The 16,699-nt window shown below is 32.6% G+C and overlaps 1 protein-coding gene across 1 annotated transcript; it reads right to left on the bottom strand.

Moving 5' to 3' along the window:
- Positions 1-9,240: 9,240 nt before the first annotated feature.
- LOC131652169 (nuclear pore complex protein NUP58) lies at positions 9,241-15,436 on the bottom strand. The gene is given in 7 exon segments (XM_058921957.1): positions 9,241-9,652; positions 9,788-9,825; positions 12,084-12,485; positions 12,488-12,614; positions 13,261-13,728; positions 14,716-14,830; positions 14,948-15,436. Coding segments are annotated over 7 exon segments (1,458 nt in total). The 5' UTR covers positions 15,217-15,436; the 3' UTR covers positions 9,241-9,613.
- Between the last annotated feature and the right edge of the window lie 1,263 nt (positions 15,437-16,699).

The raw sequence follows: 16,699 nt of genomic DNA, 5'->3' as shown, positions 1-16,699 counted from the left end.
TTTATATACGAGAAATTATATTTATGATCAAATATTTTTTATCAAAAAGAGGTATACGGGAGAAAGTATATTATTGATCTAAATATTTTAAGATACGAAAATTTAATATTGATCCAAATATTTTTGTAAATGATACCTAAACAAAAATAATATTTGTATACGGAAAAAAATCTATTATTTATGAAAAATGGTATTTATGACCCAAATATTTTTTATTTAAAAATGATATACGGGAAAAAATTTATTATTGATCTAAATTTTTTTATATACGAAATTTACTATTGATCCAAATATTTTTGTAAATGATACCTAAACAAAAATGAATTTTGTATACGGGAAAAAAATCTATTATTGATTTAAATATTTTTGTATACAAGAAATGATATTTATGATTAAATATTTTTAATCCAAAAATGGTATACGGGAAAAATCTATTATTGATCTAAATATTTTTATATATGAAATAATCAATTATTTATCTAATTTTTTTTTCTTTTTTAACATTTTTATTTAAAATAAATGATGTATTCAAATTCGCGTATACGCACGGGTTTTTTACTAGTTATCACATATGATGGAAAGGTGTTTTATATATGGCAAATGAATACACAATGGTTAAAATGAATTGAATATTTTGGTACCACAATCCTTCAGAAACAAGTCATACGGGCTCAGCCATATCCCAATTATCTACGTGTTGTGCTTCAAATAGATAGTTGGGAGGAAAGTAATTAATTTGCACCATAGTTTGCACCATTGAGTGATAAATTGCCAATACAAAATTCAATTGGTAAACAAAATAAGTTAATATATTAGTGAAAGATTCAAATACAAATCATCACAAGTACTGCACCATTTCTTTAATGGTCTCTTGTCTATGGATTATAGTTCTTTTTACAAAGCCCGAACCCAAATGATACAAAATCTGGTCTTGGACAGAGGCAACCATCAGAAACCAATTGCCAACACAATCTTCAATTGGTAGATAAATCTAACAAAAATAAAGTACGAGTTAGAAAGTCAAATGGCTTCTCAGTATATTTAAGATAAAATTAATACATTATGATACCAAACTCATACATGCTTTAGATTCTTAAAATGGGGCATCCAATTCTTTCCATAATCACTAATCAAGTCTTTAATTGTTGTACCATGATTTACGTCTCTATACCAAACATATGAATTCCTTGTCGTAGATAACTTGTGTTTCATATATGACAAGTTTAATCATGGTTACAATAAAAATAATCAATTAAACATGCGCTCATTATAAATTGATTTTGTACCTTGCTTGTTATATTATGCATAGATGAATGCTTAATGTTATTGTCAAGTTTGTTGTTTGTGTCGTCGTCTGATGTTAACAAGATAATGTTGTCAACATTATTTTCCCACGAAGGTTTCGAACAGTTAAACGGTGACTTAGCAACACATTTTTATTTTAAAGTTGTAGTTCCGCTTCTTTTAGACCGTGGTGCAGGACTCTAGCTCAAATTTAAATCACAGGTTTTTGTTGGCTTATCCAACTTGGTCTCTACTATGACAACTTTGCTCAATATGACGTTAACCATGGCATGTAACTCATTAAATCGAGACTCATGAACCTGCATGATTTGTTTTTATTAAGAACAATTAAAAAGGATAATTTAAACAAATTTGAATGAAGAAAAAAATACATCAAATGTATACCTCAAGACGGTTCATGGCATTATCAACAGGGGATCTAAAACCACGCAGAATATTAAGCATTTTGCTTAAAAATTGAGAGTGAATCTGATAGAAAATGCATCATACAAATGATAACATGTCAGAAAATGAAAATTGAAAAAGTAAAATACAAAATTTACGAGGAAAAGGTAACAAGAGATGAGGATCACATCATGATCATCTATCGCAGATTTTTTATTTGTGAGAGGAAAAATTCCCTTCGTAACACCACTCATAGTCACGTCTCTATCTTTTCTTATATTGTGTACGTCAATATAAAGAAAGGAGCGGAGACATATGGTTTTTGTTTCTTTAACTTGAAACGTAAGGGTTTTATAAGAAAAAGAAAGTACTCATTGCAAATATTTTTGCAGAAAAATAAGAGAGGTGGAAGGTGTATTGTGAGGAATTGAATTAAGTGACAATAAGAAGTGATAAGAACAAGTTATTTGTTCTCAAAAAATAAGAGAAGTTGGATGCCTTGGAGATGGTGGATTTATGGAATTACCGTCTCAGAATGTGTGTGTGTGTGTGTATATATATATATATATATATATATATATATATATATATATATATATATATATATATATATATTTCAACCACAAGGCTAATGCAATTCATTCAATTATGAAGCCAACTTCATTATTGAATGTAATATCATTCAATTATGAAGCCAGCTTCATTATTGAATGAATTACATTAGCATTGTGGTTGGAATATTTTGTGAGTACTGAAAGGGACTGAGTACGATCCCTTGTGCTACAATTTTTTTCTTTTTTCAAAATTAATAGGTTTTATGAATAAGGTTTCTTTACCTAATTAGACTAAATAGATTTTATGACTCATGATTTTGATTTTTATATAAAATGAGTGAAATATATTATACTATTTATTAAAAATATTCATGAAAAGTAATATATGATCTAAATTACAATATTGTATTTTGATAAATATACTTTGAAACTCACTACAATGAAATGTGTTATGTTGTTAGCTAAATGTTTTCTCAAGTATAATGTTTGGCCTTACTATGTCGCAATTCGTCACTATATTAAAGAACTTCTTCTTAGGAAATGACGAGCTCTACGTTTTCATACTTTTAGGGAGGGAAATGCATTTGCTGACAATCTAACATAATATGAAACTGGTAATGATGCAGTGTACTAGTCTTTTATGGAGCCTCCTATTGGAATCATGACTCTTTTTCTGGGTGATGCTAGCGATTCCTTAATCTTAGGCTACTCAAAATATATTATTATTATTATTATTATTATTATTATTATTATTATTATTATTATTATTATTATTATCATTATTATTATTGTTCATAATTTTGATGTTACATATGTCCAAACTCGCCAAATTAAACTAAGTACAACTTAATAATTTTTATTTTGATGATCCACGTGTTTAATCTTATCTAATTAGATTAAGTACGTCTAAAGAAATTCAATTTTGATGATTCAGATGTCCAATGTTACCTAATTAGACTAATTATGACTTAAGAATTATGGTCTTGATGATCCATATGTCCACTCAAAGGTGATTCCTCAAGATTGTGGCGTGATAGTAACAAACTCTGTCTTGCGAATGAAGTGGTGTCTTTCTATACTTTGAAACTCATCACAATGAATTATGCTAAGTTACTAGCTAAATGTTTTCTCAAAAATTATAATTTTGATGATCGTGATGTCCAACTCTTACTTACCGAGATTACATATGACTTAATAATCCTAATGATGATGATTCATAAGTCTAATCTTACCTAATTAGACTAAGGAGTTCTTAGGAGTTGAGAATTATGATTTTGATGTTTCATATGTCAAGTATTACCTAATTAGACTAATTACGACTTAAGAATTATAATTAGAATGATCCAGATATCCAATATTACCTATTTAGAGGATGGTTTGAGGTGGTCGTTTATTGTCTTCTCAATCCAAGTCGTTTTATGAGACATTATGTGAATTATCTGCAATTTATTAACAAAATTGTTACAAGAATCAAATAATTATTTTAAAATTCTTGGCTTGGAAAATCTACAATCATTTAATGCATCTACGTATCTTTTATTCTTTCATTCCTGGCACAGAAAAGTTAAAGTAAGAGAAATGCCTGTATATGTTGGCAACCAGTTGATCCAAAGTCCCATCTTCAGCAGACCTCTTGACGCGAACAACCTTTTCAACCTACAAGCAACATATAGATTGATTAACACCTTCCCAAGTGACAAACAATTAATGTAGAACATGAAATATACAAGATCCTGTTGAGATTACCTCTACAGTCCAATTTGTTCTTGCAGTCAGGATTAATAGTATGACAGTGTATAAAAACTCCAAGGATCATAGCCCACCAGATTCCCAACAAAATTCACAATTGTAGTAACTCCTTAACTATGTACAAATTTCATAACTATATAATCAATGAGAGAAATGTTTTAAACTTATAGCTGCTCCTAAAGAATTTTTAAAGTCAAGAACATAGTAACAAGACAAGTTTACATAAGCCACTATAGCTTGCCATCCACTTTCAATTGCTACACCTAAAATTTCTAATAAATAGCAAACAATAGGAGGAATCAAATTCACAAGTATGGAAAAACCAAAACCAAAACTTGTGCTTATAACTTTATTACCAGACAGTATAAGACAGTATAGGTTGAAAAATATCTACCTTTGGAAGAGAAAGAGTTGAAAAATTTAAAAGGCTTAATACTGTAGTTTTATATATGGTTTTACTAAGAAGGGGAAAAACTTTTCCCCATATATATATATATATATATATATATATATATATATATATATATATATATATATATGTTATAGTTTTACTAAGGAAATCCTATGATTAAGAATGAAACAAACTACAATACCATTCTCAACACTCTCTTGTTCTACATTCTTAAGTCTATTCTCGTATGTTGTTTTAATTTATCCAATTTATATGTGGAACTTCGATTCAACACTAGTTTTATTAACTTATATAGTTTTACCAAGAAAGTCATATGATTAAGAAAGAAAGAACAAACATAGCATATTCAACATAGCATATTCAACACTCTCTTAATCCACATTCTCCAGTCTATTCTCAAATGGTTTTGGAAGAAAACAAAATCCTTAAGAAAACAGTTGAAAGAGAGTACAATAAAGTAGCAGCTTAAGAGCTGCTCTGAGATTATACCTAAGATTTAACTCATTCTGCATGTATTGTATAACACTTTGTTGTTATTATTGTTACTTTTGCAACTTTTTACACTGTTTTGTTATGGATTTCAAATGTCTGTAATCATGAAATAAACTATCTTAATATGAACATTCACGTCTATGACAGAAAAGGAATTGTATTGAACTTCAAAAATATGGTTGAAATTATGAAAAATTGACATAGTACGCGTACAATTGATTTCGGTTCTCCAATTTCATACAAGCACTACCACCCAACATCTAAAGCATCTAACAAAAGAAAATTACATTACCATAAAGTAAATCATACATTTTATACCAACTGATACTAGCTTGTTTTCGAAATGAAACATTACCTACAACTTTTCCATGGTTGATTCATGGCTATATTACCTCTAAGATATTTGTTATGCATCAATTATGTCACCTCCGATGTGAGACAAATACATGCATTTATGCTTCTACCATGAATGAAACCTTTCTGCTCCTTGGAGATGATATGGGGCAACACCTGTGCATGCTTATCTGCTAGAATTTTTGTAATAATCTTATGCTTTTAACCAGCCAAAGTTATAGGTCTATAATGATCGATACACTCTACCTCCTGAGTTTTAGGGATAAGAACCACCATGTTGGAATTATAATCAGGGAGAATCCAACCATCCTTAAAGAATTGTAAAGTTGCTTTGACAACATCATCCTTGATCACACTCCATTAAGTTTGGTAGAAAAGGGGGCCAAAACCATATGGATCAGCAGCACTGACCTTCTTTAAACTAACGATGGCATTGAAAATTTCCTCAACAGAAGGAAGCATATTTAGCAAAGAGTTGGCTTGATCAGTCATCAAATGAGGGATTACTTCTTCCTCTACAGAATTATTTTGCAAAATAGAAATATTGTTAAATAAATTTTTGTAGTTACTTCTTTCATTGTATACTTGATCCTTTTGTACTCACCATATCCTCTATATTTTCCTGTAACTTTTTTCATCATACGCCATAAACACCACCTATGATGATTTATAGTGAAGACTAACTCAATAGCATTTTTCATAGTCTTACATTGATGGGTCACAACACCCATAGAGGATTTTTTTAGCAAACAATGAAGCCATGACTTGAAAAGCAAAATAATTTTTGTCTTCACTTGATAGAAATCCACAACCTAGTAATGTTGATTGACCATGGGGATTCATATCCACAAATCCATCAAAATATATGTTATACTTGTTATTCAAGTATGTTGTGCCAAAAGTTACAACGTCTCCAAAATATTTGAAGGCGGCTCTACTCTTGCATAAACCCAAAATACAATCCTCACATGAAAATTATCATCCAAATCTATGTTAGAAAATAAATATGTATTTTGTTCTCTCATTTTTTAAAAATAACTTATCAAAGTCTTACCATCGCCTTCTTTTCCAATTGCATGAGGTTCTTTGTTAATATAATTCCTCACGTACTTTTCACAAAATGGAATATTTTCATGTCCTCCTGTATCTTTTACAAGCGATTAAAAAGTCTTGTTGATCCTTACTCCCGCGTCATTGTTGATTTGGATTGTTCTCCTTACGTGTAAGTTCATTTTCTTGTTAGCCTTGAACAATCTTACTTTTGTAGGGTTAGTCTCATGAGAATGGTTAGATTCAAATTGCGTAATGTACCATAAATCATCTTCTTTCTACTTAATACAAATCTTAGCAGAAAATTTTTCGCCATAGATGATAGTGTCTTTAACAAGCACGAAAGTTTTGAAACTTTAGACCCCTCCCTTGAACATGCAAGTATTAGGTAGTTCAGCTCTCCGTCATCTCCCTTTTTCAATGATTTAATCCTCCATCCAAACTTCTTTTATAAAGCATACTCTTGATAATATGTTTTAACTTTCTCTAGAAAATAAAATACATCCCCATTGTCAGAATCCAACGTGAATCATCATCATCACTGTCACTGTGATCAAATTCTACATCTTCCCCTTGAATACTACCACAGTCTATTAAAATGTTTGAATTGTCCATTATGTTTCAGTTGTGGCAAAAAGTATGAGAATGGTTAGATTAAAATTGTGCAATGCACCACAAATCATCTTCTTTCTATTTGATACAAATCTTGGCAGGATAATTTCTTACCATAAATGGTAGCTTCTTTAACGTGCACAAAATTTTGAAACTTTAGATCCCTCTCTTGAACATTAAAGTATTAGGTAGTTGAGATCCCCATCATATCCTTTTTTTCGATGATTTAATCCTTCATCCAAACTTCTTTTTTAAAGCATACTTTTGATAATATGTTTTAACTTCCTCTAGACAAGGAAAAATACATCCATCATCACCATCAATGTGATCAACTTCTACATCTTCCCCTTAAACACTACCACAATCTATCAAAACGTTTGAATTGTCCATTATGTTTCAGTTGTGGCAAAAAGCATAACACTATAATTGCACAAAATATGTTATTTAGATGTATAATATAAATTTATAACAAAGTTGGTTAATGGTGTGTAAAACTTTGGTTAATGTTGTGTATAAGTTGGTTTATAAATATCCAGACATGAGTAAAATTTTATAACATTCTTTACTATAAAGTTGGTAATTGATTGTCTTAAGGTTATAAAAGTTAATCCTTTCCTCTTTTTTCTTCATCTCGTCTTGCATTCTCTTATTCATTTTTTCTCTCTATTTAATCTGCGCGAATATTGTGTAAGTTTCGCTCTTAGTCCTCATCTATCATCATGACACCAAAATGAGCTAGAACTTTTGCCAACTCCTCCATTCCAGCTTACTTCTCCTTCCTACAAGATTCAGAATCTTGCATTCACTCACCTTTTTCTTGTGGGTAGTGTGCGCCTAGATATTATGCTAATTCATTATGTGGTAAACCACATTCTTGTCCCTAGAAAATATAATTTGTGACAGTTGTGAAAGGTTTATGTGGTCATTGTCTGGTCATTGGCCAACAAAGTTAAGACAAACTGGGCTAGCGCAACGAACCACCACATGATAGTAAACAAAATAAGGTAGTGATATGGGTGTCATACAGTCACTTGGTATCAAAAGTTTTGGAGCATGTTGACTTCTTTAAGGCTAATTAGAATGGAGATCAATTAAGGAGTGTCATCTCAAAAACCTCCAAGAGCCAGAAGAGCCACTCAAAGGCGTCAAGCTCAACAACAAGCACCTTATTAAGCAAGACCTTCAAATAGGAAAGATTTCGATTACGAGATCCCTCAATTTCCTCCATTCAAAGATCTCCTTCACCTATATGCTTGCTTGTTGCTTGTTGCTTTTCCCGTTTTTAGTATTTCAATTCCCTACTTTTTAAATTAATAAAGTATTTTGAATTTTAAATTCTTATGCATGTTTTTCTGTGATCTATGTGTTTGAATATGTAGACTCGTGGTTTGCATGTTACTTAAAGAAATGATCAAAGCTAACTATCATAGCTTGGTTTCAATAATGTGCTTTAAATGATCAAAAGTTGTATAGCAACTTTTGCAATCTATGAGGATTAAAGTATGACAAGCGATTAAAGATGGAAGCATGTGAATTAGGGTTTGGTGATCACTACAAACATCTTCTAGTTTATATCATTTTAAAAATATTAATGTATATACTTTAATTTTTTTAATTATATACTTTAAATTTATCATTAAAAAATTAATTTTTAAGTTTGTGAAAAAAATGAGTTGAACCTAACAAGTTGAATCATATTTGCATGTGAACTTAAAATGAATCGAGTTTGAGCTTAAAAAAAGAATTATATCGAATTCAGATTGAATTTCGATATGAACCAATTCTTATCGAGTCGAACTAAGACGAGTTCAACTCGACTCAATTCATTCCAACCCTAAGGAAAACCCTAACTCACTCAAAATAGATGTTCTCCATCAAATTTGAGACGTGTTCGGGGTTGGATATCCGCTGGTACTGTGGTTTTTTGTTGTCATGCCTAATTAAGAGTGAAAAAAGTAGCACTAATATGTACTCTATCTATCATGCACGGCAACAACTACAAGTTTAATTGCATCTTCAGCTTTAGCTAGGTAGTCAACCAGTCTCATTCCATCCTCATAGAAGATTTGGGGGCTTAAAAAACGTTTTCCAGAACAAGACAAATGGGCTGAGAGGGAGAAGTTAGCAACGTTAGACAGAATTTGAAGGGACATTTGAACTGTTGATATATAAGATTGGCTGGTTTTCCAGGGTTGATACAATATCTTCCACCAGTGGACATTTGATTGGGGGTCCCCAAGAAATAGGGCTAAACTCGTGTCTTTTTAGTCAGTTCAAGGAAACATGAGGGTTGAGTGAAATTTAAATCAACACTAACTCATTCCAAAATAAAAATCAAAGACCAACTATCCACATTGAAATCTATAAGTAAAAAGGAGCCATACAATTAAACTGATGCCTAGAATCTGATATCTTTTACAACAATGAATGATGGATCGAGTTCAAACTAGAACCAGCAAGAAGCTATAGCTACAATTTGGAAAACTTTAGCATTCAAAATCACCTAACCTAGACAAATGTTTTAAAAAAATGGGTTCAACAGTAACCCGCTATAAAAGCCTGATGGAAGACATTAGATTAATAGCAAAAATCATTTTAAGACCATCTATCAAGGAAGGACCGATACTTCAAGTGGTACATTCATATTTTTTTTGGTAGCAGAAAAGGGTCTCATCAACTTCATGATTTCAGATTGCTTCTATTAGCGCCGAGCAGTTCTGGATTTTGGCCGTGGATTTTTCTGTAATAACATCATAGAAAAGAAAGCTTAAAGGGTGCAGCCAAACACGCCATAAAAAATCACTAAACCTACAGATCACAGTGATTAATTCTAACAGAATCTATTAATAAGTCCGAGAGGTTAAAGTTTACTTACAGATCCTCCAAAGCTTGCTCCTGATCCTGCTGCAGCACCTGAGTAAAAAAAAATGGTCAATGATAAAATGAGAGAGAGGGAGGCATCAGGTTTTAGTTTCTTTTTTATCTCTTGCTGTCAAGTTCAATAATAATACATTTAACTATTTTAATCAGGTTTTGTTAAGAACCCAAGAATTGGATTCCAAAGAAAGAACAACTTGATTAAGAAATATGAAAGAATAGGAGGGAAATCTCTCCTCAAAGGGTTTCCCCTTCACAATAGAGTTGCTACTCTACTCAGTGTTTACAATATTCAATAATGATAAACTCAACATCGTATTCTCCTATTTGTACAAATAGCCCTATAACAACTTCAACTAACTAACTTATAAAATAACCCTTAACTACGATATACTCTAATTAGACATTATTCTAACTCCTAACAGGTTTTCAGCAGGAACCAGACCAACTGGTCAGAGTAGGAAAGGGAATCTGCCCTATTGCTAGATCAAATTCAAATGGCCCCAAACAATTGTTCCAAAACCAGTATTTGAGTCAGAAAAGAAAACCAGTTGAACCATGTAAACTTCATATGTTTAAACCAATTATTATTATATTATGAATGAAACAGTTTAAACTGTCACTTATCTGGTTTCCTGCAATGAGTAAAATTTGCTGTATAAATTTTGCTGGTGGTTATTGCGTGTGGCCACAAAGATCATGTTGGGTTTGGTGTTGATATGTATTGTTTGGTGTATTTCTTGACTATCACACTTTAAAAGTGATTGGTTTTTGTAATCCTATCATTTCTTGATCTTGGATTATGGTGTTTTAATAAATTTTTCTTTTTCTAGAAGAAAAAAAAAAGTTAACTATCCTACTATCTATAACCCAAATTCAATCTCACTCTTATTAATATGCCCAATGTAGGAAAAATAAGAGCTTGTCACACAATACAACGGTTTGGCTTCAGTTAAAATCAAGATGATTCACCTCTCGTATTTTAATGAGACTGATAGAGGATGAGAAGCTTGGCAGCAGAGACTATTCTTGCAACCCGTAGAAACATGGGTTACCAAGTTTTTATTAAAATTTAAATAGAGACTAAAGTTAGAAGGTTACCGTTTTATAAGAACCAAAAATATAATAAACCTATTTATTTATAAACCCGTCATATGTATATTGAGTTTTTTTTTTACATATGGTTATAAATTAATAAACCAATTTAATACAATATAGATGTATATTTGAAATTTATGTTCAAATCTGGTTCAACTCCAGCTGAGCCTCAACCTAAAACCTCTCTCTTTACCAGTACCCTAACTGGTTTGGTTATTATAAACAGTGATTTCAATGAGCTGGTTGCAAAGAAGAACTGCTTCACAAAAACAGTGAACTTCCATTTATTAATCATTTTGACCATAAGCATAAATAAAAGAAAATTTGAAAAATGAAACTAAAACAGGACCGGTACAGAATTGGGCACGTATAAAGCTTCAAAAAACCGTTGTCGCTGCTGAGTATAAACCACAAGATACATGATTATATTTCAGAATAGTCTAATGATTTTGTTTGAATTTAGTATTAGGATGGAATGCAAGTAAATCCCTAGTAATATACAAATATGGGTCAACAATTGTATATTTAGTTCTAGGGAGGGATATTTTAGTGTTTGTCTAAAAGATCCTAAACCACAATATCTAGCGCATCAGTGTGTACGATTCTAAAGCTACTATAAGAAGCTGGTTATTTAGCTTGGGCCTTAAGCTGTGGACTAACTGTAATTTGCCCAGCTTAACATTATCTATTTATGTCAAGTAACCAACTACATAAAAGATATAACTAATGAAGAGACTACTTCAATATATGATGTGTCTTTTTCTTAGATATGACGCATAAGTTAATTTCTTATACGATACTAATTTTCCATCAATAGTGACGAGACTCCATTTGCTTAGCAAGAAGCACTGATCATTCACCTTATCAAATTCCTAATAATTCCTTGCCTGATATTTCCAAAATTCCACAAAATCCCAATCTTGCAGACTAAACATTAATATTTTCACTTGAACCACTCTTGTCCTCAAATATTATTTAGGAGCCCTAATTTCCCTTAACTTATCCCTTAAGAGGGATCCCAAGAAAACCTAATTTTGATATTTTAAGTCCCCTCTTCTCCTGTCAAAAAAATCCTATGTCTTCTACTGAGCTGCATTAGCCTTGATTTTCAAAACAATTTCCATCTAACACAACTACGTAATGTGTTAACACTTCAACATAAAGTAATTAAGACAGAGTATGAACCAAGAAAGTACCTGACGCAAACGGAGTTGAAAAGAGTGAACTTGAAGCCGGAGTTGAACTAAACAATGGAGTACTATTACCGAACAGAGAGGGAGATGATGTCGCACCAGGTAGCGATGATGATGCAGAACCGAAAAGTGAGGTTTGAGGCGTAGCACTAGATGATCCAAACCATGAGTTTCCTTGAGCCGGAGTTGATGGTGTTGCAAACAAAGATGACATAGACGACGATGGAGCAGAAGTTGGTGTGCTAAAAAGAGACAAACCACTTCCTGTTGATAAAGCTGAAGTTGTTGCAGCAGTCTGTTGGGCAGTCAATGCTCCTTGAGTTCCTGAACTGGAAAACAACCCAGCAACTTGAGTTGAGGGTTGTGAATTTGCAGGTAAATGCAATGTCGGATGAACTCTTTTGATGCAGCTTCTTGTCTTGCAGTTTCTCGCCGGTCAGCCTCTAGAAAAGGATCATTCACCTCCCCTCGGCGGCGCTGATCAGCTAGGTATGCTGATTTCATAGATTCCATGTACTGATGAATGCTCTCAACCTGAATAAGCAGTATTAAATAACATGTTATTATTACCATAAAATAGAATTGGTAAATATTATGGAGCACGGTTTTATATCAGCATGAGAATTTTTTGAACAGGACAACCACGTGTTATCATGTCTACTACACCGAGTTCTGTTCTTGTTTGTTACACAGTAGGAAATGGAAGATGGTGCAAGGTTATTTTATAGATAAAACAATGAAGACTAACTCCTTACAAGAGCAAAAACTCCAGAAAATAAAGAAGGAAATATCATAGAAGCAAGAATGTCTTCTCTGCCCTATGGCTTTAGCTACCCTATGATTAAACAATGATCTGATACTACACCCATTTCATCAAGCTCCATCCGTAAGATAGATAAATCTCAATAAAATAGCTCATAACATGACATGAACAAATGGAAGAAAACAAAATCTCTTGGTAAGTTAAATTTAAAAATAGATAAATACAAAGGAAAAGATACAAGTGATTAAAGTGTCAAGATTCAGAAGTTATACGGTCATAAATCTCCATGTCATATTCTGAAAGTAATAACGAATAGATAGAGTTTAATTCATAAGATTTATATTGATGTGCATACACCCATAGCAGTATGGTGTGATGATATTTTAAAAAGTTATATTTGTTTCTCTTTAACTTTACCTTTGCAGCCACGTGAACAAAAAAGTCATGCACATTTGTCATGACTTTGGGAAGAGACTGCAATAACGAGGATCCATTATTAGAACCGTTTTTTTCAGATTCTAGGAGAAGCAGCTGCTCTAACTCTTGAATCCACTGATGACATTCACCAAGATATTTCTCAAATCGAAGAATTGTTTGCTGTAAAAAGGGTGATGGTTTCTTCGGAAGACCACTGTAGAAATCAAAAACGGGCACTATAGATGTAGTTGTTGATTGGCTGTTCAAACTAGGTGTTGTTGCTCCTGGGGTCTGTGATGGGGCAGTGGCACTTGATGCTCCCCCACTAGGATGATGGAACCTTGGACGTAGGATCATAAAGGATCGAACAGCAACCTCTGTATTACGTAACATATCTTTAACAGCTGACATCAATTCATGTAGCAAAGTTTTCTGCCGTTCCATAGCAGTGCTGATTCCACCAAGTTCCTATTAAACATCAGAAAATATCTGTTATTCCATTAATAGATCACATTAAGCAAAATATTAAGAGAGAATGAAGCAATTTAATCATTTCAAAACATTGTTACAATGAAAAACTGCTTAACAATAAGTGAAAAGTAAACAGAAATAGAATAACGGGTTTCAACCGCATGATGAAAAACCAGCATGCTTAAACATATCTCAAAAATAGGCTTGTAGGTCTGGCCAGTGGCATTTGATGCATCCATTTCTCAATGCTAATAATAACCATGCGCTGCCCTTAGATGACAAACTAAAAAAATTCAATGGTCAAAAATCATGTTATTGAGGTCACACATGTTAGTTGGGCCTAAACCCAACAACTAAGCTGAATAGGGAAGTTCGAGAAGGAGTAGTAGTTCTGTGGCATATGACTCTCCTAGCATTCTGTTATGAGTAAACTGTCTATATGATTAGAGCGAGATGGGTGAGGAAAGGCATTGAGAAATATTTTTAGAGTTGGTTAGGAGTCTCTGACTCTTTGTTTTCTTTCCTCCATTACTGTAAGTGAGCTTATGCTCCATTTGCATACTATTGGGAGAAACCCAAGACCAACATTGGTTATGTTAAGAAATGTGGTCGGGCCTAACTCAACCCTACAAAACCGGCTTGTAGGGTGAGGATTGCCCCCACTTATAAGCACACGTTTAAGCCATATAGTGTCCAATGTGGGACTCGTAACAGGTTAAAAATAGAGCCTAAAAGAAGGGCTTATATAGAGTAGCACCCCTCACCTTACAAGCCGGTTTTGTAGGGATGAGTTACCCAAACTCTAATTCTAACACGTACTTAATACAAACAGAACATCTTTTCTCAATTCACAGGTTCTATCACGCAAGTTAAGAGCAAACTATCAACTAATTTTGCTATAACTTCTAAACCATGCTTATTTTACCAACATAAAAATCATATTTTTGATATGTAGATAACCAACAAAGTGGTGTAAGCGAGAACCTGAACAATATGGCTTGCATCAACCTCAAACCCATCATTCGAAACTGAAGAATCATAAAGACGATTACACTGATCAAGTCTCTGGCTTTCATCTCTATATTCCAATACCCGTTCCCTGTGTAACAAACAACATCTAATAAGCAGCTAAAATCATAACATAAGAGTAACCATGAAATTAAAAAAAAAAAAATTCTTTAATTTGAAGAGTGAAGTGGAAAATTAGAACATATACTCGATCTGAAGTAGAAACTTCTGGGAATCAGGATGTAGATCCGCCCAATTGGTGCTGTAACTGGCGGGAGTTTTATCGTTAGTGAACAGAAACAACTGTTGTTGCTGCTGCTGTTGTTGAAATTGTTGTTGTTGTTGTTGCTGTTGTTGTTGCTGTGGCTGGAACAAATTGCTCTGCTGCTGAAAGGGAGATTGTTGCTGTTGCTGCTGTGGTTGAAAAAGAGACTGTGGTTGCGATTGTTGAGGAGTGGAGAACAACGAAAGTGACATTGTGAATAGCGATAGAAGATAGTGAAGAAAACCTCAATACAAAACCCCTTTGTTAAACCCTAGGAATAGAATTGGGGGAAATTGAGAAGGTTTAAGGGTTAGTGAATTCTTGTAATCGAAATTGTTAGAATTTGATATTGAAGCAAGAACTAAATTCTCAAATCCCGCCCCGCGTCCAGAACCCCTGCCTTGTGTCGAAAAATAAAAGTAGGTTTTTAAATGTCTTCCTCCATTTTACTTTTCAAATTCTATGTTATGGTTTTTATTTTTTGGTCTAATTTAATTTTGATTTAAATGCAGTTTTTTTTATATTTTTATGAACTTTTAGTTTTTCTTTAAAAAAATTTGCTTTTATCAATCATTAGTTCGTATAATGGTGATTGACGTTAGATTTGATAGATAGGACAACGGTTTGATTCCCGCAACTGCAATCGAGAGGGGAATGGGCTATTCTTAGTTCTTGTATGTAGGGATGAAAATAGGTTAGGTTAGGCTAGGCTTTAGAAGATGTATGTCTGGCCTACGATAAACTTAAAAGGTTTAATCTGGCCTGGCCTTTTTAAAAGTCTCGTCTGACCTAAAAGCCTATTTAAAAGCTTGTATCTCATTAAAATTTTCAATTAATCCATATTACTTAATAAGTCTTATAGGTCGGCCTATATATGCATATATAAGTCGACCTATTTAGCCTTTATATATATATATATATATATATATATATATATATATATATATATATATATATATATATATATATACACATAGGCTAGCCTATTTAGCCTTTTTTTTTCTAATATATATGCATACACGGGCCAGTTTATTTAGCATATATCTAATATATATGAAAATATAAGCTGACCTATAAGGTTTCATAGGCTTTTTTAATAGCTTAAGTCTAACCTATTTAATAAAATAGGCTTAAAAGCCTAATTCTGACCTCTTTATTAAATAGGTGTGACCCGGTCTGACCTTAAGTAAGCTAGACTATATGCCCCTGTAGGTCGGCCTGATTTATTACCACCCCTACTTATATGTCACTTTTTTGGATTTTTTTTATTCCCTTCCTATTTTTGTGTATTTGGCAATTAAATAATCTAATGTGGCCCAACAAAAAAATAAAAGAATTAATTTTTAAAAATAAATTTAAATTAGAATTCATCTTCTCCTTCAAGATTTTTTTAAGATTCTCCTTCATTTCCAAGTTTAGTTTTGTTAACACAAACCAAATGTCTCGGTTATCGCATGCTACTAGTCGCACGAGATCTTCGTCGACCCCATACCAATGTAGATATGGACTTAATGCACCATTGTTAACATCTTAGGCAGATGCAAACCCAGGGCGTCGTTTTTACGGATGTGATATGTATAAGGTATTAATGTTCCATGACTTTTCCATTCAAGCTTAAAGCTTTGTGTTTTAGAAATGATCATCCCATGTATTTGTTGTTTATTCTTTGTAGATTTATAGACACAAAAGGTGCAG

Source organism: Vicia villosa, linkage group LG2, assembly GCF_029867415.1.
Source record: "Vicia villosa cultivar HV-30 ecotype Madison, WI linkage group LG2, Vvil1.0, whole genome shotgun sequence".
NCBI lineage: Eukaryota > Viridiplantae > Streptophyta > Magnoliopsida > Fabales > Fabaceae > Vicia > Vicia villosa.
This window is presented reverse-complemented; position numbering and strand designations above follow the sequence as displayed.